This window comes from Vidua macroura, chromosome 17, assembly GCF_024509145.1.
Source record: "Vidua macroura isolate BioBank_ID:100142 chromosome 17, ASM2450914v1, whole genome shotgun sequence".
NCBI classification, from domain to species: domain Eukaryota; kingdom Metazoa; phylum Chordata; class Aves; order Passeriformes; family Viduidae; genus Vidua; species Vidua macroura.
This window is the reverse complement of record NC_071587.1, coordinates 7,178,146-7,205,298: the sequence shown is the minus strand read 5'-3', so window position 1 is coordinate 7,205,298 and position 27,153 is coordinate 7,178,146. Positions and strand designations below refer to the sequence as shown.

The 27,153-nt window shown below is 50.2% G+C and overlaps 2 protein-coding genes across 6 annotated transcripts in view; one reads left to right on the top strand and one right to left on the bottom strand.

The window, feature by feature from the left end:
• The window catches only part of SLC12A5 (solute carrier family 12 member 5), a 31,445-nt gene extending 24,909 nt beyond the window's left edge, over positions 1–6,536 (top strand). For 2 of the 3 annotated variants that reach the window (XM_053993046.1, XM_053993044.1), the window contains exons 23-26: positions 60–247; positions 589–603; positions 1,155–1,288; positions 1,788–6,536. In XM_053993046.1, coding sequence (XP_053849021.1) covers positions 60–247; positions 589–603; positions 1,155–1,288; positions 1,788–1,879 — 429 coding nt within the window. In that variant the 3' untranslated portion in view covers positions 1,880–6,536. The remainder of the gene's footprint in view (positions 1–59; positions 248–588; positions 604–1,154; positions 1,289–1,787) is intronic. The other variant, XM_053993045.1, reaches the window with a different exon arrangement.
• Positions 6,537–7,163: 627 nt separating this feature from the next.
• On the bottom strand, positions 7,164–26,382 carry NCOA5 (nuclear receptor coactivator 5). 3 transcript variants are annotated; one of them, XM_053992763.1, is made up of 10 exons: positions 26,192–26,382; positions 22,978–23,164; positions 22,376–22,483; positions 18,353–18,419; positions 14,581–14,940; positions 14,238–14,329; positions 14,004–14,130; positions 11,832–12,031; positions 9,544–9,867; positions 7,164–9,135 (listed from the first exon to the last, which is right to left on the bottom strand). In XM_053992763.1, exons 2-10 carry the CDS (start codon positions 23,138–23,140, stop codon positions 8,483–8,485), a joined length of 2,094 nt encoding a protein of 697 aa, XP_053848738.1. In that variant the 5' UTR covers positions 23,141–23,164; positions 26,192–26,382; the 3' UTR covers positions 7,164–8,482. The 3 variants fall into 3 exon arrangements, with proteins under 3 accessions (XP_053848738.1, XP_053848739.1, XP_053848740.1); XM_053992764.1 differs by lacking the exons at positions 22,376–22,483; positions 22,978–23,164; XM_053992765.1 differs by lacking the exons at positions 18,353–18,419; positions 22,376–22,483; positions 22,978–23,164 and having other exon boundaries at positions 26,192–26,381.
• Between the last annotated feature and the right edge of the window lie 771 nt (positions 26,383–27,153).

Genomic DNA, 27,153 nt, shown 5'->3' with positions numbered 1-27,153 from the left:
ACGGTCAGGCAGGTAGCTAGGCCCAGGCCCTGCCCACCATTCCTCTCTTTCCTCTGCAGGTCCAACTAATCCATGACAAGAATGCCACCACCTTCTCCAGCAGCTCTCAGTCTCCTGGTGATGAGGTGGAGGCAGCGCCTGAGAAGGTGCATCTCACCTGGACCAAGGAGAAATCCGTTGCTGAGAAGAACAAGAGCAAGAGCCCTGTCAGCCCTGAGGGCATCAAAGACTTCTTCAGCATGAAGCCGTACGGCCCCCCATGCTGCCACCTTGTCCCACCCATGCCCTATGATCCTGGCTGTCCCTGCTTGCCCCAGCCAGGCGGGCGCAGGCAGGGCCTTGGCAGCACAAGCTCGATCCTTGCCCTGAGGAGTGGTCAGGCAGCCTGGGTGCTCTGAGCTCACCCTTGCAGAGGGGCTGGGGGCAAGTGGGGAGGGGTCTTTGTGTAGAACTGTGCTGGCAAGGGATGGGGTGCCCAGGCTGGGTGTGCTGCGGGTAGTGGGGGTGCCCACCTAGTGTTCACCACATTTCTCTTCCTCTCTCTCTTTCTCTCTCCCTTTCTCTCCGACCCCATCATGCTCCTGGCAGGGAGTGGGAGAACCTGTAAGTCTGGGTTTGGCTGGGTGCCGGGGCTGGGATGGAGGGAGCTGGGTTGTGCTCATGGGGCAGCATGATGGGAGCCATTGGGGTTGCCCCTGTGCAGGAGGGCGGCTCAGTGAGCTGTGACAGCTGCAGTGCCAGACACTTCACCCGGGCAGCGCGTGGCGGCTCTGGCTGCCAGCCCCGTGCACCGTGCACTGCCCGCACCACGCTCATCTGCCCTGCTATGCTGCCAGCAGCTCCCTGCAAGCCTGGGCTCAGGCACCCACGGTGACACTCGTGCTGTCTGCTCCTGCTCAGTCCCCCGCGGCCTGGCCTCGAGCAGCCGTGGTTGCCACTGCCCGTGGGCACCGTGCGTGGCCCTTCGGCTCGCGGCCACCGGTGCAGGCTCAGAGTCACCAGCGCAGTGCCTGGCAAAGCTTGCTGCACCCCGAGTTTGTGCTGCAGCCCAGCCTGTACTGCCCGAGGGCAGGAGGCCCTGTGACCCCTTGGGCCCGGTGTGGGCTGGAGGCTGACTGTGCCTGTCCCGTGCCCACACGTGCTGTCGCCCACAGGAACCAGTCCAACGTGCGGAGGATGCACACGGCTGTGAGGCTCAATGAGGTGATTGTGAAGAAGTCCCAGGATGCCAAGCTGGTCCTGCTGAACATGCCAGGGCCTCCCCGTAACCGGAAAGGGGATGAGAACTGTATCCTTCCTGTGGGGCCAGTCAGCAAAATCCCTCTATGCCAGGGGGACCAGGGGCCATGTCTTCCCCAAAACTAGTGGGTCTTTTAGGCGAGTGACAAGTGGTACAGGTCAGTTCTTGAGCTTGGACCCCCCCCATACCTCCTGTTCCTGGCTGGGTCCAGCAGCTGTCATTGGCACCAGCCTGCCCCTCTGGCACGTGATGGGTGGTGGGACCACATGATATTGCACCGACACCCGTGAGTGCAGTGGCACATGACAGGGGGCTGGGTAGAGGTCTGTGGGGCTCAGCCATCTGCTGGTTCAGTCACCATCCCCATCACACAGCACCAGCACGGGTGGGCTTCCCTGGCCTCTTGGCTTGGGACTGACCCCACCAGCTCCTGGCTCTGATGTGGAGGTGTCAGTGCTGCAGGCTCAGCTGGGGCTGGGCAGGGATGGCACAGGGCTGTCCCCATGTTCCCCAAGTGTGAAGTGTGTCCTCCTTGACAGCTGTACAGACATGGAGTTCCTGGAGGTGCTGACGGAGCATCTGGACAGAGTGCTCCTGGTGCGTGGTGGGGGCCGGGAGGTCATCACCATCTACTCCTGAAAGATGGCGCGAGAGAGGTTTGTCTGCACACTGAGAGAGCCCCGCCACCCCTTTGCACCGCGCTCCCGGAGGGGAGGAGGGAAGGCCGGATGGCAGCCGGTGCGCAGAACCTTCTCCTGGCTTTGGCCGTGCCCCTGATCTCTCCATTCGAACTGCAGCACCAGATCTTCCGGGAGCATCCAGCACCAGAGCAGCTGTTCCTCATTGCAACACCACAGCACTGCTGTCCTTGTTTATATATAAATATATACAGTGAACCGCGGACTGAGCACCAGAGCTCGGCGCTGCCGCCACCGCCCGCCCTGGCAGGGCCAGCCCCGCCGCCAGCCGCGGCATTGCCGCTGCAGCCCCTGGCCGGGCAGGAGGGCGGCTGTGCCGAGACGGACCTTGGCCCCACCGTGCTGCTACTCCTGCACAGACTCGGCTGGACGCGCCCGTGCCTCCCTGCGAGGCGCTGCGAGAAGAGAGAGGCCCCAGCACGCTGCTCTCCCCACCTGCAGCAGCGCCCGGGGCTGCCTCCCCCGGCGCTGCACCCCCGCTGCCCCTCACCGCCATGGGCCCGGACAGCCCCACCTCGCCGCTGCCTCCGCACCGTCGTCTCTGGAGACCGCGGGCTGAGCTTGTGGAGATGCAGCACGATGGTTTGGAGGAGGCAGAGGGTGGGGGGCGGCTGTGCGGGGTCAGGTGCTGGAGCGCAGCAAGGCCGGGAGAGCAGGAGCTCTGACCTAGGGTGGCTGGGGGTGCTCCCTGTCCCCCCTGCCTGACTCCGGGCTCTCTCTCCCCTGACGCTGTCCGGGTGCTTGCGCGGGACTCGCGGTGCGGAGCTGCGGTGTCGGGAGCCGCCAGGCGCCCTGCCATGTGCAGCGTGAGCCGGGGCCTCTCCCCGGCCGCTGGAGCCGCCTGGGTGCTGGGGACCCCCGAGGCACCAGTGCCTGCTCTGGCCTGGCGCAGGGGTGTCCCGGACCCCCACCCTGCTCCCCCGCCGCACTAAACTGGGGGCTCTCAGGGCCCAGCACCAGCCAGTCCGGCTGGCCCCAGCACCTGCACATGTGTCTGGGTCCCCCCTGTGCCCTGCTGCACTCCCTGCTGCTCCCCAGGGCTTTGCTGCTAACCCAGCCCTGGCCGCGGCCCCAGGCAGTCGCAGATGCTGCCGGGGGCTGTAGGACAGTCTGGATCTGTGTGTATTTTTAACATATGCAAAGGCTGTTTGCTGATCTGACCAGCAAGACGTCACAGGGAGGGGGGGGGGGCTGTAGGGGTCCCACTGCCCTCCCAGCATCTTGACACTCCCTCACCCGGCTGGCCAGGGCAGCCCCGGCTCTAGCCACGCCACAGCCGTCAGCCCCCCGGGGCAGATCAAACACCTCTTACCTTTGGCAGCAGCTGCAGGGTCGCCCCCGCCGCCGTCCCCCCCCCCCGCCCCCCCCCAGCATCTCTCACAGAAGAGAAACTGAGGCGCTTTTAACAAATGTGAACGGTTCCAGGAACCACGCAGGAAGCGGTGCGAGGGCAGCAGGGTGCCGCTGGCGCCCGCCCCAGCCCCATGTACATAGTGTACATAATACAGTACGTGTATTTTTAAAGTGATCATATTTATGTTAATAGAACCAGATGAAGTCTATATATAGAGATCTATATCTATTCTGAGAGATGCAGGGCTCTGCTAGCACCAGGCCGCAGGGACGGGGAGCTGAGCCGGGCTGCTCCTGCACAAACCAGGAGCCCATCCGTCGCACTGAGCGCTCCAGAGTGGTGGTGGAGGCTGCAGCCTTCCCCGGCCACCAGCAGCCCCTGGGAAAGGGCCAGGTCGCAGGTTTATTCTCTTCTCAATTTAGCTTCTTAAGAGTTTTCAGGGAAAAGAAGTCACTTTTCTGAACTTGTTTCACAGCAGATTTGAGCTTCCACTCAAAGTGCAGCCTGCTAAGAGTTGCCCTCTCCTGGCAGCGCTGGCGGCTTTGTGCCAGCCTGGGCCCTGGGGCAGTACTTTGTCCCTGGCCAGAGCTGGGCCCCTGTGCTGAAGCACTCGCCCCCTCAGCCCCTTCAGACGCTCCCCAGTGCTGCTCTGCACTGCAGCAGGGGCAGGGGGAGCGGGTGCTGCTACAGCATCCCCTGGGTGTCCATCCAGGCAGCAGCTGTCTCCTGCCTGGCACGGGCAGCCCTGACTGCTCCCAGCTCCCTGCCCACCCCACCCCCTGCCAACCTTGGCTCCTGCTTCCCTGAGAACAGGAAACCCCCCTGCACCGGCCACTCCAGCCCCTGCTCCCTTTCAGAGCTCCTTTACTCCAGGTCCAGGCCAAAGCTATTTGGGGATGCTTGGATAAAGAGCAGTGGGTTTTTTGATGTTGGATTTTTTTTTGTTGTTGTTGTAAGATACTACTCGGACACACTCCTAGACCAAAACCAAGCCCCAGCTGCACATCTGTGCCTGCTCATACCTTGCTCCTACATTTCCATCACTCCCGAAGTGCCTCCCTTCTCTCCAGGAGCAGTCCCAGTCACAGCCAGACTTTCTGCCAGGGTAGCTCGGCGGCCTGTGTGGCTGCAGGTCTGTGTCACAGACGCTGCTGTGGAAGCAGGTCCCACAGGCATGGGGAGCTCAGCATTTACAGGGGGACTGTCAGGCTGAGCTGAGACCTGGCTTCAGCACAGGAGCTCAGGGCTGATGAGTGCTGCAGATGCACAGGGTAGCACTTTCCGGTCCTGCTGCTGCCTCAGCAGCCCAGGAGCTGTGAGAAGAGCAGGTAGGGGTCTGCAAGTGTAAAGTTCCTTTAGTTTTGGGAAGGGCAGCCCATGGGAACCAGCATTTGCCAGTGTTAAGCTGCTCTGCCCCTTGGAGCTGGCCTTATATCACCACACACAAGCTCACGGGCTGTTTCCAGCCTCCCAAAATTATTTGAGGCACTTCAGCAGCAGCGGGGGAGGCACAGCAGCCTGCCCACACAGCTCATGTGTTAGCACCATGTTGTTGGGCCTCGAGCACTTGCCAGCTGCTCTGCCTCTTCACAAGATGCCACTCACTCCCTGCAGTTGCCCTCTAATTGCAGCTTGGCTGCGCCTGAGGCAGTGAGCATGGTCCCCTCCTGCTCTGGCACGTGGTGCAGGGCAGAGGGCAGGGACAGGTTATGCACAGCCTCTGCTGAGCCTGCAGACAGCACCCACCCTCACAGCGTCAGGTGAGAGGCTCCTCTGTTGGCTGCGGGTACAGGGCATGCAGGAATGACATTTGCAGAGCAGTGGTGAGAGCAGCCAGGGCACACTTCTGACAGGTTCGCTTCATCCCCCCAGCATCACCAGTGGATCCCATTCCCCTCAGCATCACTTCCACCCTGACGGCAAAGCCACGGTCCCGGCTCCCCCAGGGAGTAGGAAGGCCATTCCTTTCCATCACTACTGCTGAAAAAAGGCATTGTCCTTCCCCATCCTTCAGCAGGAGCAGGGGCACAGCTCTGGACAGAGTCAGGGCTGCTCCCACACCCCTGCCAGGCAGTTTGGCTGTGGCAAGACAGGAGCTGGTTTCCACAGTGTGTCCCCTCGCCGTCGGCTGGAGAGGGCCAGTTTTAGCAGACAGCACTGCATGTTAGTTTACAAACCCAGCCCTGCACGTTTGGCCTCTGTGAGTGTTCAGTTTCCCCATGGAGCACCCTTCTGCCGCTCCACCGTGGTGAAGACAGTGTCCTCCTCTGGTACACATGCAAGTTCCTCCTTGGCACATGCGCAGACACAGTCCGGTTTTTGTTCCAGACAGGAAGGTCTTGACCCCCCAGTTTGTTTTACAGGCAGGCTGCTGCTGGAGCAGCACTGAGCAGCACAACCCACGGGAGGGTGGGCTGGAGCGTGGCCACAGCTGGCAGGGAGTGCTGGGCCAGCACACAGCGCTGGTGGCACGTGCTCCAGTCCCTCCTGCAAGAGGGCCAAGCAGTCCTGGCCTCTGAGCGGCAGTGGGCAGCTCAGGTCACTGTGGAGGGCAGCTCAGGTTGCTGTGGCCACCACGCAACACGGGCAGCAAGCCACAGGGCAGCAGGGACGGGAGGCACAGGCAACATCCAGCCTGGGCAGGTGCTGGTCTGTGGCTGGACGAGGACAAGAGACTGCACAAGGGCAAGAGTTGCACTAGAAGAGTCAAGACCCTCCTCTGTGTAGCAGGACTAAAAACTAGCAGAAAGACTGAAAGGTCTGAGATCTGCTGGTTACAACACTTTCTGTGCTACATGTGCAATATATTTGTTATGAATGTTATCACAAAGTCGGTTCATTCAATAATCTTTTAATCACTGTAGCTAGATGTTCTCTGTCCATTCAAGTGACTTTTATTCGAGTGCAATATTTCAATAGACATGTAGTGACCTAGAATGCTTTGTGTTTTAGAGAATCTATGTGCAGAGCAATGCAATTAAGTTTAAAACCTTGTAAATAAAACAGGTTGCAAACCAAAAAAAAAAAAACCCTAATAGGCTTGCATTTAATTTCTGTGTGTGTTTCAGTGTTGTGCATTAGGCCGCCTCGGTGCAGACCCTGTGTTCTCTGTGCAGGTGTTCATGGAGGAGTGGCTCCTCAGCTGTTGAATGCTCCCTGTTACTGCTTTACTGCTTTACCTGTATTCATTTTTCTAGACTCCTGTCTGCACAAAATGCAATAAATGATTTTATTACACCCTTCACTACTTGCACGGGGACTTTTCACTTGCTTCCAGGTCTCCACAGCTGTTTTGTACCATTTCCATAACATGGAACAAGCCCTGACAGTGTGCAGATTGCAGAGGAAGCAAAGCACAAGGAGAGGAACAGCCTCTCCAAAGGGATGCAGTTCCTACATTTCACCTCACAAAAATCTCAGGTCCCCCCAGCAAAAGTGTTCTACCGGGCTGCAGGATTGTAGAGGTGGAGAAAGGGATCTATCAGGAGGAGAGAGAGCAGACAGACACACTGCTGTCCAGACTCAGCCTGTGGGGTGATGGTTGCACGAAGCCGTGGGACACCAGTGCTGAAGGCACAGGGACTTGCAGCCCTGACCTCATGCTGGCTTGTGGCACTGACCCAGACCCGTCCCTCCCACCACCTGTCACCAGAGAGGTTTTGGACTCCTCACACTGGCTGTGCCACACCACATCTTCCTGAGGCCACCCCAGTGCTGTGCAAGAGTCAGGACCTGTGAGGTCCACACACATTCTGCTCAGCATCCAGTGTGGAACTTCCAGCACAGCTTATCCAGGAGAGGAGAGTAACAGCAAACACAGTGAAAGGACGTATTCTGAGAGTACTCAAGTGTAAAAAAAAATGCAACAAGAAATTTTTCTGACCTTTTATTAGAAATTCATGTCCTTTTGTTAACAGCACAGAGATAAAAGAAATGCTACAACACAAACCACCTGGGACAAAGAAAATCCTCTGCTTCAATCCACTGCTTTCTTAGTATCTCACAGTTCTCTGCAGGAAGCCCACAGACTCCAAGAAGGCCATGACGGGGAAGACCACACAGTTAAGTGATGTTTTGTGTTCTGGTATCAAAGTATGTTCCCAGTAAAAACACGGTGAGGAATCACTGCCTGATGTACAACTCCACTGTCCGCTGCAGCTACCAAAGTGTTGAAAAAATGTTTAAAATTATGGTATTAACATCTTGGCACTGCCTCTCCTCCTCAGATGGACTGAACATCCATCAACAACAAGAGGTCTGATAGAGCAGCACTGCCCCCAGTATGTGGTGACAGGCATTCCCAGGGAGAGCCAGCAGCACATCAGTGTGGCTGCAGCTAAGCTACACTAACAACAGTGCCAAAGATTGTAAGAAAAGGAAATTTAGACACCAAATTTACCAGGTTGATCTTAACACTGATTACTCATGGTAGGAAAATTGATAGACCACTTGAAATCTCTGCCTTGGCTGGAAGTTCTTGTGTTGCAGATGTGTGCTCAGCCCACAGCTGCCAGCACTCTGTGAGTGCTCAGGAACATCGGCCTCTCTGCCTGGACAGGGCAGGCCAGCTGTGGACGGACTGCACAGTCCTGGTTATGGAGCAGTGGTCAGGCATGTGCCTCATGATTTTGGCTGCCAGCACAATCACAGGACTTTCCAAATTACGTATATGCTATTAAAAGGGGAAAGAAAAAAAAAAAAAAGAAATCCAAAGAAAAATAGTGCCCATTCCAGAGTGGTGGGTGTCCAAGGCCCGTCAGTTTGCTGCTCTGTTCAGTCCCCCAGTTCATCAAAACTGATGATCCAAAACTACACTGAGACCAATCAGTGAGCCCAGACTGCACCTCAGTGGGAAGGTGCACCTCGTGCTGGGAGTAAGGAAAATGCAGCAGGACTGAAGCTGCGGCAGCTTCTGGGATGGGACAAGACAACCAATGATCCAACACAGTTCAGCACATCGTGCCGTGGAGAAAACTGAGCATTCTGCTCCAAACATTGCTAACCAGACCAAGGAGAGGGAGGGCAGCGCCAGCAACCGTTGGCAGCAATGCTGCAGGGGGTATGCTCTCACCAGAGAGGAGAGGACATGCATGTCCAGGGCATCTGTCCCCGGTCAAGGATGGGAGACTTCTTTAACAGCTATAAGTATGGAATGGCAAAGGGAAAGGGAATGGGTCCAACAGCTCAGCTCTAATAGTGTCGCTGGTAGGCACCCATCGGTTGCTGGGCTGAGGACCCCGCTCGCCCCTGGGCCACGGTTTGGCTCACAAGGTGGGAGAGTGCAGGACCACTCTGGATAAGGGTGTCCAAGGCTTTCTGTACACTGGGGTTGTCAAAGTTGATACCAGAAGACACCGGCCTTTGGGCGGGCACATTGCCAGGCGCAGGGAGGCGGGTTTGGTGCTGACCATAGAGCGGCTGAGGTTGTGGAGGAGCTCCAGGTCTTGGACCTGTGTTTCTCGAAGGGCCTGGGAGAGCAGGAAGCTGCGTGTTTGGAGTCTGCAATCTCTGCTGAGCCTGGTTTAAATTTCCAGCATTCATCTGTGCTGGCCGGGGCTGCCCGCCGGCCAGGTTAGCAAAGTTCTGGTTGGGAGTGCTGCCCAAAGAGCCCGCGGAGGCCGCAGGACCGCTGTTTGCCACAGCAGCTGCTGCCGCCGCCCCGCTGTTGAAGAGACTGAGGATTTTTGCTTGAAGCTCCTGCTGAGGAGTAGAAGAGGACACTGGAACAGAAGGACTAGAGACCAGAGGCTGTGAACTCTGATGAGCCTGAGAACTTGGAAGGTTGGACTGACTACCCAGTGATGATCCTGAAGGTGCCCCCAAAGGTTGTCTTGACATGGGTGCTGGGAAAGAAAAGAAAGGTAGTTAAAGCTCTGCAAATGCCCTTGAAGGGACACCTAAAGAAAACTAATGAAACAGCTACCAAAGACATGGCATCAGTGAACATCCACCCTCAGATCACAGCTGCACAGCTCTGGGAACCCACACCACTCTAGAGAACTGAGCGTAGCAGCCCAACCAGTTATGGCAGTCCTGCTATTGCCCTAAGAGAATCCAGCATAAAAGGTCTTCCACATGAATACTCTGAATTGTCTCACGGCACGCAACGACACATCCATCTCAGTAAAATGAGGTACTACATGAGGATGTTATGCTCCCAAACTCCTGTGCAGTCCCAGGACTCTTTTCCTGTCCCAGCCCTGAGGACCACAAACCACACAGTAAAGTCTGTCTGGGGCTGTGGGACTTACTCTGCAGAGATTCAGTGCTGCCCCGCAGCAACCGTTCCTTCCGGTCTCTCAGGTAATTAATGACTTTATCCATCTCCTCAGCAGTCACATAGCGATTGTCTGCCAGCAGGTTCAAGAGAGTTTGGATCCCGGGAGGGTGACCTCCTCTGACACCCTCCTCCATGGGGGGTGGGCGCTCCCGCTCCTGCAGAATAGCTTCGTCTGCCATCTTGGCAGCCTGCCGGGCGATCTCCTCCCGCTCCTTCTCCCGGGACTCTGTCTTGTAGCGCTCATAATTCCTTGCCACCAGCACCATGGCATCAGCCTGGGGCATGTTGCGGTGCTCTGCACAAAGGAAGAAATGCTCTGAGTGACCCAAAGTGACCCTGATGGAGGTGCTGTTCTTCCCACCTGCCAGCACTGCCCAGTCAGCAGCACTCAGGGAGTGTGAGTGCAGACTTGGGAACTTCCCAGGCACACAGGAACAATTACATTTTCAAAGCCAACAGAAGGCCCACGGCTATCAGCCAGCAAGGCCAGCCTTTACTTTCACAGCTGAGGGCTCAGCCCAGAAATGTCTTTCTTGTCTCTCATCAGTTAAAAGGAAAGCAGCTCCCTCTACCTCTCATACAAATTCTCAGCTCTCTGAGATGAGATGGTCCCAGTCATTTTACTGCTAAACCCTTGGACAGATCCAAAACTTGCCCTCTGAAGGGTGCATGCTTCCCAGAGGAGAACAGCCATGGGAATACGTTTGTTTCTGTGCTGCCAGTGCCTTAACATCTCATGTGCACATGCAGCTGGGGAGGGAGCAGCACTGGCTCAGTCTCACATGGCTGCTCACATTTACCACTCTTGAGGCAACAAGCAGCAATCAAATTCTTCTGTAATTAAATGAGTAATGGGCAATTTTAATGGTGGGTTTTGAGATCATTATTTCCAACTCCCGAAGCACACACATGAACAGTCACCTGAACACAGATTTAAACTGGGAGATCAAAAGAGTCTTTACCTTCCCAAAAGTGCCCAAAGTTCTGGGCAGGGTCCTTTTAACAACTGCAGAACATTAAATCCTGCAAGCCTTTTCCTCCTAAAAGGAAACTTGGGTTCATTTTAACATTAGGCTTTGCACAAGCTGTGAAAGAGTTCCCTGAAACAAACATGCATGCAAAGGTGGCCAGGAGCGGTTGAAGTGACCATATCTAATCTCTGGAATGAACTAATGGATGAGCTAATGACTGGGGTTCCCATCACATCTGATACACCAGCAGATCCAGTGAAGAAAAGAAGCTTTGGCCTCCTGCCAAAGGTTTAACAGGTGTTAAACCAAAGAAGTTGAGAATTAAAACCAAGGGTAATGGGAAGCCCAGTGACAGTGCATGTGAGCTGTGTGTCTGCAGGAAATGAGGGAGCTCTCCTATCACATCTGCATCTGATGCTAAAAGAAACTGGGCTTCTCCAGTCATTGAGCCCACACCAAGCACTGAGTGTGCACTCAGAGGTTTCCTCTCCCAGATGAATTCACAGAACATTATTTGGGAACACAGTAAGGGAGAAATAACCTTTGAAAGCTCATCTGTGGTCAAACCAGTCACCTGTGTGACTGTGCGGTCAAACCAGTCACAGATTACGTGAACAGGCCTACGATCAGGGCAACAGCTGCTTTCCCCAATCACATTCTGACAAGGCATTTTTAGTACCTACACCCACCCTCATGCAACAACCAAATCACACCCTGTGATGGAAAGTGATGTGACAAGTGTAAAGGTGCTAAGAAGGTGGAGCCTGTATACCCAAACACTTTGTAGATCTATCTTTTCATAACACTTTGTAGTTTTATTTTTTCATAACTCTTCCCAGTTTCATTATCAAATATCTACCATTAGCAAATCCTTATTAAATCACATTTGATTTTAAAATCTGTCCTTTAATTTACCACATTCCCAACACGCTACTTCCGAGAGCAAGAAGTGGTAGAGTAAGGTTGGGCTGGTATTACTCAGAAGTCTCCCAGAGCAGTGCAGCTCTGGGGTCCACGACTTGCCCTAACACTGCACAGGCTGGCAGTGTTAGGAGCCAAGAACACAGATGAGATTCCCTCTTGGCAGGAATCAGACATTCCTTTTGACAAGGGGCAAATAAGAGTATTAAGGAAGCTTTTAAATAATGATATTCACATTTATGACATGGTATCAAGTAATTTATAACTACTTATATGACAGCAAGGATGGACTTTGTCCTGTATAAGTTTCCCTGAAAGAAAGGTTCAGAGTGACCACACGATTCCCAGCCTACTGAGACCTTAGTACCTTGTGGAGTGCCAAACATGATGTTAACAGTGCAAGAACGGTGAACTTGATGCTGCTGGGTGATGACAATGGCGAAAGGAGACCCTCCTCTGCTCACATCGTCCAGGGCTTGCGTCAGTGACATCTCTGTGTTGAGGAAGATCAGGTCCACTACCATGCCCAGGTCCCGCACCTTCCGCCCCACGGACTCTGCGTACTCCCTACCACAAAGCAAAGCCAGCAGTTTAACAAATCAGTCACATACAGGAACAGAAACCTTGGCACTGCATCCTCTCCACCATCTCAGATTTGCTTTTCTGATTACTTGCCCAGCTTCATGAGATTTACCAGGACAGTACTAAAGCAATCCCATTATGGCAATATAAAAGCCCTTATTCTGATCTGAATCAGTCATTTCAGTCCAACCAAAATAAATTACAAATCAAGCCTTAGCTGAGCTGAGAAATAGAGCATTTGCAAAGGGATTTACACTATCACAAATTTGTTTACAAATAAATGCATTTCAACTGAATTCATTAGGGGAAGAAATTTACGCCAGCAGAGGTCCAAGGGGTACAGAGCAGAGAAGCCAACCTACAGAACTCATCTACTCCTGCTTTTTCTGTATTTCAACTGTTCTTATGTGCCTCATTCCTTATTGGCCTGCTCTTTTCTACTAGCTGCTTTCTGCTCTACCCACTGCCAACACAGCATCTCTGGATCCACAGCTCCTGTATACCCTGTCCTACAGACTTCCCTATCCAAGCACAAAACACAGCTCACAAGGCTGAGCTTGAATTGCCAAGGGTTTTATTTAAGCTCACTATACTTAGAACCAAACCTGCAATACTGGCTGCACAAAAAGTCTGACAAATTCAGTCTGTGTGCACCCACATCTCAAGAAAGAGGGTTATTTTATTGTCTTTGGAGGCAAAGTCTGTAATGGTGATTAAAACTGTCCCCCCTTCAACCATCTTTTTAAGAGCTTTGAAGTCAAATGACTGTATCTAAGGTATTCAGGAGTCATCTTTCAACAGGTGAGACCAGTGCTTCAATACAAGATTTATGAACAAGCTCCAGCTCTTAAGGTTTGTAGCTGTTACAGACCAAAATGATTCTTGGGATACTAAGCTAATTCTCTGGCACAAAAAAAAAAAATATTCTTGGGTCAAGCACAATAACTTGTACTCTATTAGAATATCTTTCAAAGAATTTTAGCCACCAGGGGATAAAGGATCTAAAATTTCCTCTCAAGATTTGTTCCAATAGGTAATCAACTCCATCAGAAGTTTATTTCTAGTTTCACTGCTTCTCCTGTTTCCATTTCCTGCTCCATTTTCTACCAGCAGATGAGGCAAGTACCAGATGTCTCTTTCTGCCCCATATGTACAGCAAATTTAAAGAAAAGCAACTCTTGATCTTTTCTCTGAAGGGTGAAGGAGACAGAGCTTTAACTTTCCCCCAACATTTTCCTCAGATTACAAGCCAGATCTGTGATTTATTTACATATTTATTATTCTTTAGTATATTTAATTGTAAAGATACAGACATCAGACTGGTAACATTGTTAAAGCCCTCTACTACATCTACTACTACTGTGCCAGGTGTACCTCTTGTTCCAAATAGTGTGCCTGCCCCATGAACTCAGTAAGTGCTCAGCCAACCACAGGAGATGACCCTGATTAATACTTATACCTGCTTTTGATACCGTCCCTGACCATCTTCAGCAATGATTTTGTATTTCTTGCACACTGGACTAATGGCAATGACTGGTGTCTGGCCTAGGAACCAATCCAGCAGGAGCTCTGAACTAACACCCCCAATCCACCCTGACCCCTGCTCTGTACTGTCACCTGGTTGGCACATATTCCTAAGTTCCATATCATGCTACACATGAAAAACAAGTACAGGACCCTACAACCTGTTGAAATGGTAGGCTGATATGGAGAGTAGGTATAAAAGTATCAGAAGAAGGTATAGCAATAGATTACAAGGGGGAAATACAAGAAAAGCACAAGATATATTTCCTCATCTCATCAACATATATTTCCAGAAGAAAAATGGGAGCTGTAGCTTCCTGGGGACTCTAAACCCACACTCCTCAAGAGCAACCTGTAAGACAAACAGCCTCAAGGCAGGACTAAGTTTAAATCTTCTACCATGCCATAAAACTGATTATAACTATTTTCTTACTTTGTCTGTTTATTCACCACTATCACAGAACAATCCACGGGTCTCTCTGCATCAAAACGTCTCTTGATTTCCTCATAGTACTGACGGTACAGCTCCTCTCGGCGCCGCTCCTCGCGCTTCAGGCGGTCTGAAATGAGCCGCAGGGACAGGACAAGTGACACCCTGCAGACCTGCTCAGAGTGCCACAACTGTGGCACCATGGCACCCTTCCTCTGAAGTGGTACAGGTACTCACCCTCTGGCTCCTTGTAGCGGTCATAGTAGGAGTCATCCTTGCGCCGGTAGTAGTCGTCGAGGCGCAGGTAACGGTCGTAAGATTCGTCTCGTCTGCAACATTCAGAAGCAGCAATGGTTTCCTGCAGCACCATCTCAGGCAGCGACTTTGGGCAAAGCATCACACCCAGACCTCCCCCAAGTTTAATTTCTGAGGTACCCATCTGCTCCTCATAAGACACAGAGCAGCACCCAACTGTCCCCAGGCAAGGGTGATTTCCTTAAACACCTGACACCACTCAAACAATTGTGTCAGAAATGCCATAAAAGCATTACTTTGGCAAATAGGATCTTGGAGAGTTTACCTGTACAAAGAGTCCCGAGGGTCTCTCATATCCCGTGGATCCCTCACATCTCGTGCACTTCTCATATCCCGTGGATCCCTGTATCGGTCATACAGTGGCTCCCGCGAGTCACGAAGATCTCTAACATCACGTGGGTCCCTGAAGTCCCTTGGATCCCTGATATCCCGTGGGTCTCGCAGGTCCCGTGGGTCCCTGTGGTCTCTGGCATCACGCATGTCTCTAGCTCGAATGTCTCGAGCGTCTCTAGCATCTCGGCCATTCCTGCCATCCCTGCCATCTCTGGGGTCTCTCCGTGGGCTCCCCCGAAGAGGGGAGCGGTCGCGCCTGGCATCTCGGCCATCCCCGTAGGCATAGTGCTCTCTGAGGAAAACACCAGGGAAATTCCATTAGCCTGCTAACAACACAAGTATAGTTACCCTTACATCTCTTACCTGAGGTGCCAAAGTCACCTTTTACAGCAGCTGAATCCTCCCTCTTACCCCACAACAACAAACATTGACCAAAAGTCATACTTTTGAAGCTGTCTGGAGAAGGTTCTTAATTCTAATATTCAGCACAGCCAAACAAGACCCAGAAAGCTCCTTAATGGAGCACTAAGTGTAGAGCACCTGTGGATGAAGTGAACAGGCACTTCAGAAACCACAATTTTAAGGCCTCCGACCTCCAACATCAGCCATAGATGATCTATCAATCATGTTTGACAAATACTTTGAGACAATTTAAGGTGATGTAGGCTAATACCTACATATACACAATAGCCAGGAGTGTTCAAGGGATCCATTAAATTTGCTCATCAATGACAGCAGAACACCTGAAGTAACATTACTGGCACATGATTAAAAAAGGAGCAGCTTGCGAGGAAAGACATTGCAGGTTCCACGTTGTGTTTGGATTTGTGCTGACAGAAAGCAAAGACAGCTATGGCCTTGTCCTGGATTTGAGGGATAGTTTCTCTAGAATGCCAGCCATATGTTTATAATGCCCTGGTTAAGAGGGTACTAAACCCAAGCAGCACTGCATCCTCAGTGGCCGCAAAAGGCTTCTCTGTTGGATCTGAATGATCCATCTCATTCAGACTTGTACTGCAGTCTTCAGAGGCAAGGAAGAATAATGTTCCAGTCTTCATCTTTTCCCAAAGCAGTAGGTTTTTTGTTCAGGTTGTATTCTGTTTTCCAGAGAAGACTATAACTTCACAGTAGTCAAAACAAAGCATTAAAAAAAGTATTGTGGAGAAACTATGGAGCTTCATGTGTTTGGACTGGTTTTTCCCCAAAATAGTGACAACCATCAGGAAAAAAACCCCTTTTTTTTTGAATCTTTTTATTTCCCATACTTGACATGACTTTTACAGTCCTCAAACAGCCTAATCTAGTTTATGAAAGATAAGCAGAACCTACGTCTGCATCCACTGCAGTGCAGTCACATAGAGATCAGCTGGAGAGAACGAGTCATATGAGCCCAAGTTTGGTGTTAGGCAGAGTAACAGGAATGAGATGGAAGAGCAGTCTGTGCATGGATTTTGGTGTCAGACACCCAGCTGTGCTGGGAACACATAAGAGTGCTGGTATTCTCTGTTTGTATGTCAGATACAAACCAGATTTTGGGACAAATTAGAGATGCCACCAAGAGTACACATAGCTGCCTCCTCCTCTAAGTGACATAATGAATTTGCAGAGCCAGGTGTAAACTCCTTCAGCTTCTTGGACATATAAATCCACTTTTTGTTTGTGATCTGCACTGAAGCCACATCCTGTGAGAGACACATCATAGGCCCCTTCCCGCAAAACCTACAAGGAATGATGGCTGAAGCTCAGGGGAAACTTCTGACTTTCTCTAATGGATACTGAGTAACTGATCTTTCCATAGGTGTGAGACCATTTATCAAAACAACCAGATGCAGGGGAATTGTTTGGCATATGACATTTATTCCAGCTGGAGTGGGGGTGACCAGAACAGGCCACGTTCATTATCCGCAGAGACAAACAGATCCAGAATGAACAATGCACAACTGTGACAGAAGCAGAGATGTGGCACAGGTATCCTCAGCTCTTGTGCCCGCATGGCTGTCCTGCTCGAGGGAGACAGCAGCACAAAGGCACAGCTTCCACCTTCTGCTTCCACACCTCAGTCACCATGGTCTGGCTCCTGCAGCATCAGCACCACTGCCTGCATGTGCTTGGGACTTGGCCCTGCTGGCCCAGCACTGCTGTGTGCGGTGCAGCGTGGGGCTCTGCAGCAGTGGCAGCTGTTGCTCCCAGGCCACAGTGTGGTCCAGAGCCCATTGATCACAGCCATGCCCAGGACTTGATGACTGTGACCCCACCACGTGTGCCCAGAGTGCTGCATGGGACCTGGTGCTAACCACATGTGATGGCCACGGTGTTTGCAGTGCCAGCTGAAATCCAGTGCATGTCACAGCAGCACCAAAGCCTTTGGCTGCTGTCCAGTCACGTCCAGTGCTCCATAGGACTGCAGCACAGGCAGCTGCTCTTGCACACATGCAGGATGACATAGGTTGCAATGCCCATGCCATCAGTGCCTGTGCTTGTCCCTCTGCAGTGCAGTCCAAGGATCAATGCTCATGGTACAGACGCCTGCCCCTCACCCCTGCAATGCTGCAGCATTGGTGGCACTGAGGCCAAAGATGTGCCATCAGTGCCTGCTGCTCACATATTCCCAGGGTCCTCCCACCAGCACCAAGCACACCCCAGGCCCAAGACTTGCTGCATCTGCCACAGGAATCCCAGCACTTCTTGGGCCTGATGCCCACATGCTGGTCTCTGCAAGCACATTGGGCCCTGTGTTGGGTTATGTGCAGTGCATAAAAATCCTAGATGATACCAAGAATTGCAGCTACTCATTCTCTGCATTTTTTTTTTTTTTTTTTTTGGTGAAGATGTCTTGCTAGTTGCACTTTCCTCTCATTTTTGGTAATTTAACAGTTCAAGCTAGTAAAGCACACTAGACGTGGCACCTCAATTACCTTCAAGTCCAACAAGCACCATGTGTTTTCATGGAAAGCTTTACAGCAGAGGCACACAGGGTGGATATCTTGTATCAAACAACACTGGAGCATGTCTTTGTGTGCTTCCTAGTGATGATGTGGAAAGGAAACTGAAGTCGTCTTCCTGTGACAGGCCACTCCATATCTTTTCCCCTTGCCTGTGGCTGCCTACACAGAGGAGGTGAAAGAGGTGAATGTGCTGTGCCCACTGCAGGGGGGGAAGCCAGGAGAAGCTGGAGAGTACAACAGTGACTGCAGGGGGGGGTTGGCTCCAGGCTCTGATAACACAACCACATGGGCAGACAAGAGATATTTGCTCTGTCTTGTGTTTTGGTCAAACGCTCTTTTCCAGTCTCGTGGTAACATTGGAAGCTTTCAACATCAGAAGAGGCAAGATCCCAAGATCCTCTGCACTAGAAATGCTGCAGCCCCTTGGCATTCTCTAGATATGTCTCATCTTCTCTGATCCTTGGAGGCAGGAGCAAACATCAACTGTATTCTTCCTCCCAAGTCTTTTACAGCCTGTGCTGCAAAAGTGAGTGCTGGGCTGCAGTAATGGCAGCAGACACAAGGTTTCCCTCGTGCCTCCCAAGGTGCCCAAGCCAAAAGGGCTCTCAGAGGTGGAGCAGACACTTTCCTGCTGGACCATCACTGTTTGACTGGGGAGGTGGCAGTAGGGAAGAGACACAGACATTTAGCACAGGCCGCTGGGCTCATGCCCCAAAGGCCTGAATTCCTACTACAACTCACTGCTTCCAGGTACTTTACCTTCGTGTGGGACTGGACCTTGATGAAGCCTTATTCATATTTCTTCTTTCCACTGCTTTATTAATATCTGTAAAGAATAATCAACCCATCTGTTCAATGCTATGAAACAAAAAAAAGATCATCAGCACAATTCAAATGAAAGCAACTTAAGCTCAACAACATCCAGATGGTGCAAGGAAATCCATTCAGCAGAGAGACATTGTCACTTTGACAATTTTTTATTAAGTTTAGATAGTACATCATAATGAAAATTTCATGGATTTCTTTGACTTCAAAATAGTGTGGACAGCTTGGGTGAAGTTTTAACCCTGCATGTTCAGGCCTACATCCAGACTCTTCCTTCCATAAGAGAACCTCTTTCTTCTGCAGTCTATGAGCGAGCAGAAAGCGACTCATGGACTCTAGGAGAAAAAGCAGAGTCTGAAAACCTCCGAGAAAGGAATGATGGCCAGCACAGTCTTAAGTTCACAGCCAGTCCTGTTCAACGGAGCATGCCGATACCCTTGTTGGAAATAATCCAAGGGTTCTCAAAAGGGCACGTGCAACTGCCTTCCAAGAGACTGCTGCAGTGTTAAGGTACACGGCCCCCACCACTGAGAAATGGATCCAGGAGCTTGGAACACAGGCTCCTTATGAAGTCAACACAGTGCATTCAAAACACCATTGTAAAAGTGATGCAGACTAAGGCAACAGATCAGAAATTTGAAAACTGGTTGGCTTTTGAGCATTTCTGTGAAAAACACCATGAAGGGAAACACAAAGAAGGAAGAGAGGTGAAGAAACAGAATCTTGTCCTCAACCCACAAAAGTGAAGTTGCCCAGAACTGGCAGGGACCCACACTGTTCTCAAAGCCTCCCGTGACAGCTGACTGAAGATGAAACAATGCACTGGATGGGGGCAAGAGCAAACAGCAACGTGACTTTGGACATTTTACTGAGAACCTTTTAAGGAAAAGAACCCAAATCAAGGCTCAATCTGTTCCCCCAGAATCTATCAACAATTAACATTTCTGATGAGTTATTTGCATTAACCACTTTCAAAGCTCTTACATAAGAACATAAACTGAATATGCTGTGATGTCTTTAGGCAGACTCAGTCTTAATATCTTCTGTAACATCCCAAATTATTCTTCATATTTTCAAGATTAAAATTGTAATTAAGGGATCAGGTCTAATTTTTGTTCTTGATGTCAATCAAGCAGCATGTTGCCTCTCAGACGGGGCAGAGAAACAAGTGCAATCTGAACATTAACTACAACTGCAGTGTAACACTACTCACAAGACCCCAAAGCACCTCCCCAGGATCAAACACAGCTGCAGGGTCTACTGTTACAAACTACATCTGAAGGACATTTATTCTCTAAATAGTTTTACTACTAAAGATATGAAAACACTATTGTGCATTTGTGGAAATACTTGTATAATGCTACACTGGAGTTAAACTCTCCCAAAACTTTTTACCTTACTGTGTTATTCATGATTGTATTTAATACTCAGACAGTATAATATAACTGAAGTAACTGTTCTCCTTGCATTCATTTTTTAGTTGGTAATTTTGCCCCTTAAAGTCAAGTGTTATCTTTAAGCAAGACACTAGCTGCTTTCTTTGGTTTAAGATTATTTTTATTTTCTGTTTTAAGATGCCATTGAAGAAACCTATTATGATTTTTACACTTGATATCATACATTTCTTTCAAATAAAAAAGGCATTTAGAGCTCCACAAAAATATTTTACTAGAAGGAAAAAAAAAAAAAAACTTTGACAGGGATCCTTCTCTAGTGCAAAACAAACACATTTAGTAACATTTTATTTAATGCCAACAGCATTTACAAGTTAAGGATTTGAACACTGACAAAACTTCGGGAAAAAAAAAGCCCAAATAAAAAGTCTTCTGTCCTGTAGGATTTTGAGATGACAGGCCACTGTAATCACACAGTGTAACCTTCTGAACAAACACAGGTGACGGGAGTTTCTGGAATCCATCTATCTCAAGTGCAGCAGTGGCACTGAACTAGTGCTTATCTTTTAGCAAAACATCCAATTCCAATTAAAAAGTCTTCAGAGCACAGAAACCACCACAGATCCAATAAATTACTCCAGAAGCCAATTACTCTGCTGTTAGAGAAAAGTCTTTATTCACATTTAAGGCACTGTCACACTTATGCCTACTACACTAAAACTCCCTGATCGCCAGATCTGTCTGTAACACAGAGATCACATCACTCCCTTCTCTTGAGATTTTTGCTTGGGCTCGTTCTTTAATTCTAAACCTCTGTCAGGCTTTTTCAAGGCTTTTCCAATTCAGCATTATCCTTTTTGAACCAGGCATACCAAAACTGAGCACTCTTCCAGCAGCAAAATCCCACAGATACCAAAACCTCCTTACTTGCACGCCTGTGTTTTGCACAGCCAAGGACGACCACAGCACTCTGGCTGGGTGCAGATCTTCCCTGTCAGCTTCACTTAAAGCTCAGGGCTGTCTGCATCCAGGGCAGGAAGTCCAGATCCTTTCACCATTAGTGACTCAATCTTCTTTATTTCACCCTTTTTTAAAAACATGTTTTTCTCTCCAAGTCACTTATAAAAGCCCTGTATGGCCAGGAGTCAGTTTTTCTAGACCACCACTCAAAGCACTAAGACATTCCACTATGTTACATCTATTCCATTCTAGATTCACTTGAAATCAATTTAACTCTGTTGTTTTTAACTGTTCTCGTTTCTTATCAAGTCAAACACCTTACAGCAATCTGTACACTAACACTACTACTTCCAGCCCCAGAACTTGCAGTACCATAAGAGTAACTAAGACAGGATTTATTTAGATGGACATTAATCAGTTGCCTTCTCATCAGTGTCAGGTGAAAGAATCCCTTTGTTCCCAGGCTTTGATGCCAGGCTCATTCCACTTACCCTGCCTATTGGCTCACCTGCAGCACTCTACCAGCTCCCTGGAAACTCCCTAGTTTTCCAAGGCTTGTGGAAAAACACCAGTAACAGACCAGGCAGGTCAGTAGTTCACTGAGCCTCACTGATGTTAATTCTTTTGAGAGCTCTAGATTTGGTAGCTGCAGTTTTACCTTTTTGGTTTTGCTACTAAAATGGAAATTACATTAAACACATCTCCTGCCTCTTCAAAAACAGACAGCAGAAACCTGAACTGTCTTCTCAGAAGAAGACCATTGCCATTCAGTTACCTTTAGCTTCTAAAACAGACAAAGTTGTTCCTGTTTAAGTCTCTACATTTGGATAATGCTGGACATCATTTCTTCTTGTATCCTTCTACCCTTCTTGTCTATTTGCCTTCATTTCCATCTTCAGGCTCCTATTTGTTACTGCACATACACCTTCCCACAGGTTACTATTTATTCCTCCTGTCATTCTTTTTAAGTCACACTGTTTTTCTTCAAATTATCACAGGCTTACTTTGAAAGTAATTTTTTTCCTTGCATTTAAAAGATTACTCGTGGATTTCTAACCATTCATGTCCATTTAAGTCTGCTCCCAGCACATTTAGAAGAATTATCTTCATCTTTATGAAAATATCCTCTTTAAAGCATCCAGTATTTATAGCACTACTTAAAGGCTGGTTCCACTTGTGCAAAAATCCCAGCTAAGTTTACTTAGCCAACCAGCCGCTAAGCACTGCAACCAATTCCTTTGAGCACGTCAAGATGAAGCCCAGTTTTGGTTTACAAATGTTATTAAACTCTGTGCTGGACATTTCAATGATCCCTTTCCAGGTCTCACTTGCTGCACAGTTTCTTCTCTGTTCTTAAGGCTAACAGAGCTTTCCAAACACTAACACATAAAAATTCAGGGTAAGACCCAGGCAGCAAGGTGAACCACACTGCAGGTGAAGCACACAGCAGGAACTCAGGAGGCAAATACATTCTGATTAAATTGATTGAGACTAAGGCCAGACAAGTGTCACATTGTGACCTTTCCAGAGGGCTTTAAAACAACAGCACTCTTTCTCCCGAACGCATGCTGGGGTCAGGAGAGCGAGGAGCAGTTTTCCTTACCTAATCTATACCCTTTATAAAGGCGACCCTTCTCACCGTCCAGAGCGGCCTGGACATCTTCTAGACGGTCATACTGCACGAACCCATAGCCATGGTACATGCTGAGGGCTGCAAGAGTTAACAGCAGGGCAAGACCAGTTACAACCACGGACAGTGCTGACCCACACCCGGCCATCGCTAACCCCACCAGCTGAACTCTACCCAGAAACCACTATGCAAGCTTCCTGGGAAAATCAAATCTACCAGGATCAAAGTGCAGAGTTCAAAGACTCTGATCAGGTTCTTTCTGACAAGGCAGTGACCAAAATACAGACCGTGAAGTGACCAAGATTTGATTAAGAGGCTATCAAAGAGTATTGTGACATCACACTGTGACCCTAAAAGCTAAAACATAGCTGATATATTTGCATTACGTTTGAGCTGTACTGAAGGAATCACTTTTCCAGACAAAATGCAGGCAGAGAAAATTCTCATTAAAAGGTCACTATTTAGGAACAACATTGGTCACTCCTCTCATCATCATCAAATAGCACTTGACAAGCATGAAGCAATATTTCTCCCTGAAATCCCTGCCACAAAAAGGCATAAGATAATATACTAACCCCTGATTTTGCCATATTTTGAAAATATCTCTTCCATTTCTTCACGAGTCATGTGGTCTGTGGGCAAATTGCCGACAAAAAGTCTTCTCTCTAAATCCTGAGGATTGGTGCTGTTAGTGAAGTCGCTCTGTTTGATGCTATTGCTCTTGCGTCCTCGAGGCATTTTGCTTTCGTTCCAAATCCAACTCTTCGCAAAAAAAAAAAAATGGCCATGCATATAATTTCAATCCATGACATTAAAATTAAACTGGAACAAGATTAAACTTAACAGCTTTGCAGACTAGAAGCCAACTGGGTCTGCTTGATGCAAACTTCACTCCAGAGAAATATTAATATGAGGGACACAGAGGTCAGGCAAAAACACTCACTGCAGCATTCTGGTTGAGCTTTTCTGTAATACTGAAAGGTAGCAAACCTAATTATTTTGCAGATAGGTTTTAATGGTTTGACTCCAAACTAAGATACAAATAAAGCTAATTTTCCACTAAAACTCCTTAACTTTAAGCTTTTCAACATGCCCATTGTTGTCACATCTAGTTCTTCAATCCACTGATAAGAAATATTGAAATTTATGCAATATTTTAATAAGCAGAAAGGAAACACTCATTGCAACATTGCATAACAGCGCCCAGATATTCCAGCAGGGCTTGGAATGAGGTATCAGGAAATACTGCTGAAATTCTCATAAGTGACCACATCTGGATCACTTCACTACATGTGAAATCTCAGCTTTCCAATCCCAGAAAGCACAGGTCCTTATCTGCATCTGTGTTAAACAGCATACCCTTGTCCCCATGGAGATGTCAGTTCCCACAGCAGGCGGGTCCATAGCTGGGAATTTAACCACCCCCAGGTAAATGCTGCACCCTTCCTCACCTCCCCCATGCAGAAAAAGCACATTCCTTTAGTGCACACCCCTGCACACAGCTGGAGCAGTCAGCAACATTCACTGCACAAACTCACCCAAACAAATAATAATTAAAAAAAAAAACACCCCAGCAAAAAAAAACCAAAAAACAAAAAAACACCAAAACACCCAAAACAAACAAGCAAACACTGCCAAGGCTAACAAAAAACACCATCCCCAGGATTCAGACCTTCTGGTTTAAAATTCACCTTTAGATAAAGCTTAAAGAAATTAATAACACTGAAACTTTCAAGGTGGACTTCAAAGTTTGAAAATTATTTAATAAAGTTGTTCTACTTCCTAAACATTCACCTACAGGAATGCAGGATGGGATTTTCTGTTTGTAACATGCAAGAAGCTTGGAAAAAGAAAGATGATGAAATTGAGTGTATCAACAGACACTTCTCTTTTTAATCATGCAATGCCTATAACCAAGACACTCCCTAACAGTACCCTGGAGTAAATACAATTTAAAAGTCATCTCTAAATAAATAAATCAAATGTCAAAATAGATAAGACGACTTTATATGAATATTTAACTGGCATGAAAAATACATCTACTCCAGATCTTAGACATAAAATGTATTTATTTATCCTTTAAAGATCAATCAACTTCAGATTTGTATCAGTCTTGCCCCTTTTTAGGAAACCCTCCAGAGATGGGGGACAGAGAACGCTTCCTTGTCTAATAAACTTTTTAAAATTAACTGCCAGAACCAGGATGAAGAAAACAAACCCAACACCCAAAACAAAATCCAACAAAATTAATCTCCTCTATCATATTTGCCCCAGTCCCCCTGCAAGTTTGTCCACACACATACACAGAGTTTTATCTTCCCCATGAGTAGTACCAAATTCCTTTTTTTTTAAACACGAAAGCATCGGACTTCTATTCCACTACTGCAGCTCAAGTTCTCATCAGTTGAGGGTAGAGAAGCTTTCAAAATTTCCTCAAAATGAATAAGAAGCAATAAAACACAGAAGGCACCAACTAGCCCAAGATCCCATTCAGAGTAGGATGCAGTGCACAGGCACACACAGCAAACAGGTGTCGAACAGGCCTGTAGCTGCTGGCAGGACAGCTCACTTTCAGTATAAAAAGCTGTAAGAAATTCCCTTTCGTGTTCCTTAGGGGTGGAGAAAGCAGAGGGTGTCTGAGGAAGAGGCTGCAAGAACTTTTCACGTTAAGAAAACCAGAGAGCTATTCTCCACTTCAAAACAATCAGTAAATCAGATGAGTTACCCCAGAACTCTCATCTAAGACAATTCACTGCCTCTTACCATTTTCCACACGGCAGATTACATAGTTAAGGGCCATTTAGTGATCATAAGACCAGAGTAAATGAATGTTGTCCCACCTCTGGGCACGCTACGTCAGGTCAGCGCCTAATTCCCACATTAAGTCTTGTTGTACGAATGCGGCCAGAGAGGCACCGGGACAGTTTAAAGGTGCCAATTCCCCGCACAGTAACTGGGGTCCTACCACAGGACAGCCCACGGCACCTCATGAGCCGAGCCACCAAGTCCTCTGGGAATTAATTAAAGCCACATCTCTCTAAAAATCTTATATTTAAAACCAGAGTTGTTTATTAATAGCGTTACAGCCTCAAGGAAGCAAGACTGCTGGAGTGGGACACTGCCACTCATTTGCCACAAGCGCAACTCGACACAAGTCTCCATGAAGTTCGGGGGCAAAGCAGAAACAGCGGGCACGGAGGGCAGAGGTGCCGAGGAGCAGGGAGCTTCCCTCGGAGCAGGGAGCTTCCCTCGGAGCAGAGCCGCGCTCTCCCCAAAGCCGGGAGGGCCCGCCGGGAGCAGCGCTGGCACCGCCCGTCGCGGCCCCCCGCACCTGGGCACACGCGGTGCCGCCCACGCGGTAACCCGGAGAGCGCCCCCGCCCTCCTCCCGCCGTCAGAACGCGCCCCGGCCCGCCCTTGCCCCGGGCCCCCGCTCAGCGCGGGCCCGCCGCGGCTCCCGGGGCAGCGGGGAGGGACCCCGGCCGGGAGCTTCTCCGGCGGCCGCCGCTCCCACCGCTGCTTCCCCTACTTGCGTCCGGGCCTGGGCGCTGCCAGCGCCGCTCAACCCGCACACCGGCTACTCCGGGGGTGCGGAGCAGCCCCATGGAATCCCGGTGATCCCGCGCTGCCCGGACGCGAGGCGGAGGCGCGGCCCGCCCGCAGGCCGCGAGGCACGCCCGGCCCGGCCTCAGCCGAGAGCCGGGAGGGACCGGGCCCTCTGCGGGGCTCGCTGCCGTAAGCCTCTCGCTCGGGCGCTCCGCGCACCGGGGCCGCGGACCCGCAGACTCACCGCCGCTCCTGGCCCGGACCCGGTGCCCCGTCAGGCCGCCGCCGCCAGGACAAAGGCGCCACCCGCCACTACCGCACGGCGCCGTCGCAAAGAGGAGGAGGGGGAAGTACGGTCGCTATGGCGACGTATCGCACTTTACGGCGCGGCAGCGTACCGCCATGCCTGCCGAGGCAAAGGCCACTTGCCCCGGCTCCCGGCATATCCCGCGGTACGGCGCTACAAGGCACGCCGGGAGTTGTAGTGCCGAGGAGGCCAGGCGGCCGCTGGGTGGCGCTTTCGGACCTCGCGCGGGGGAGGCGGTGGAATTGGGATCGGGATCAGACGGGGACCGGGATTGGAATCTGACTGGGACGGGGACCGGGACCGGGACCAGGATCGGGATCAGACAGGGATCGGGACCGGGACTGGGGTCAGACTGGGACAGGGACCGGGATCGGGATCGGGATCAGACGGGGACCGGGACCGGGATTAGACTGGGACAGGGACCGGGACCGGGACCGGGACCAGGATCGGGATCAGACTGGGACAGGGACCGGGATCGGGATCGGGATCAGACCGGGACCGGGACCGGGACCAAGATCGGGATCAGACTGGGACAGGGACCGGGATCGGGATCAGACTGGGACTGGGACAGGGACCGGGATCGGGATCGGGGTCAGACAGTGACAGGGACCGGGATCAGGGTCAGACTGGGACAGGGACAGGGGTCGGGATCAGACTGCTGCTGAGACAGGAGTAGGAGTCGGGATCAGACAGGGACCGGATGGGGCTTTGGAACGGGACCGAGACTGGTGTCAGGATCGGGACCGGGGTGGGGATCAGAACCAGGACAAGTTCTGAGACTTGGACCGCGATCGGGATCAGACCGAGACCAGGACCGGAGTGTCCCTGCTCCGTTCAAGAGGCGGCGTCCCCGTGCTGCGCCCCTAGCCCCGGCGCCGCCCCGAGCAGCAGCTGCCCCG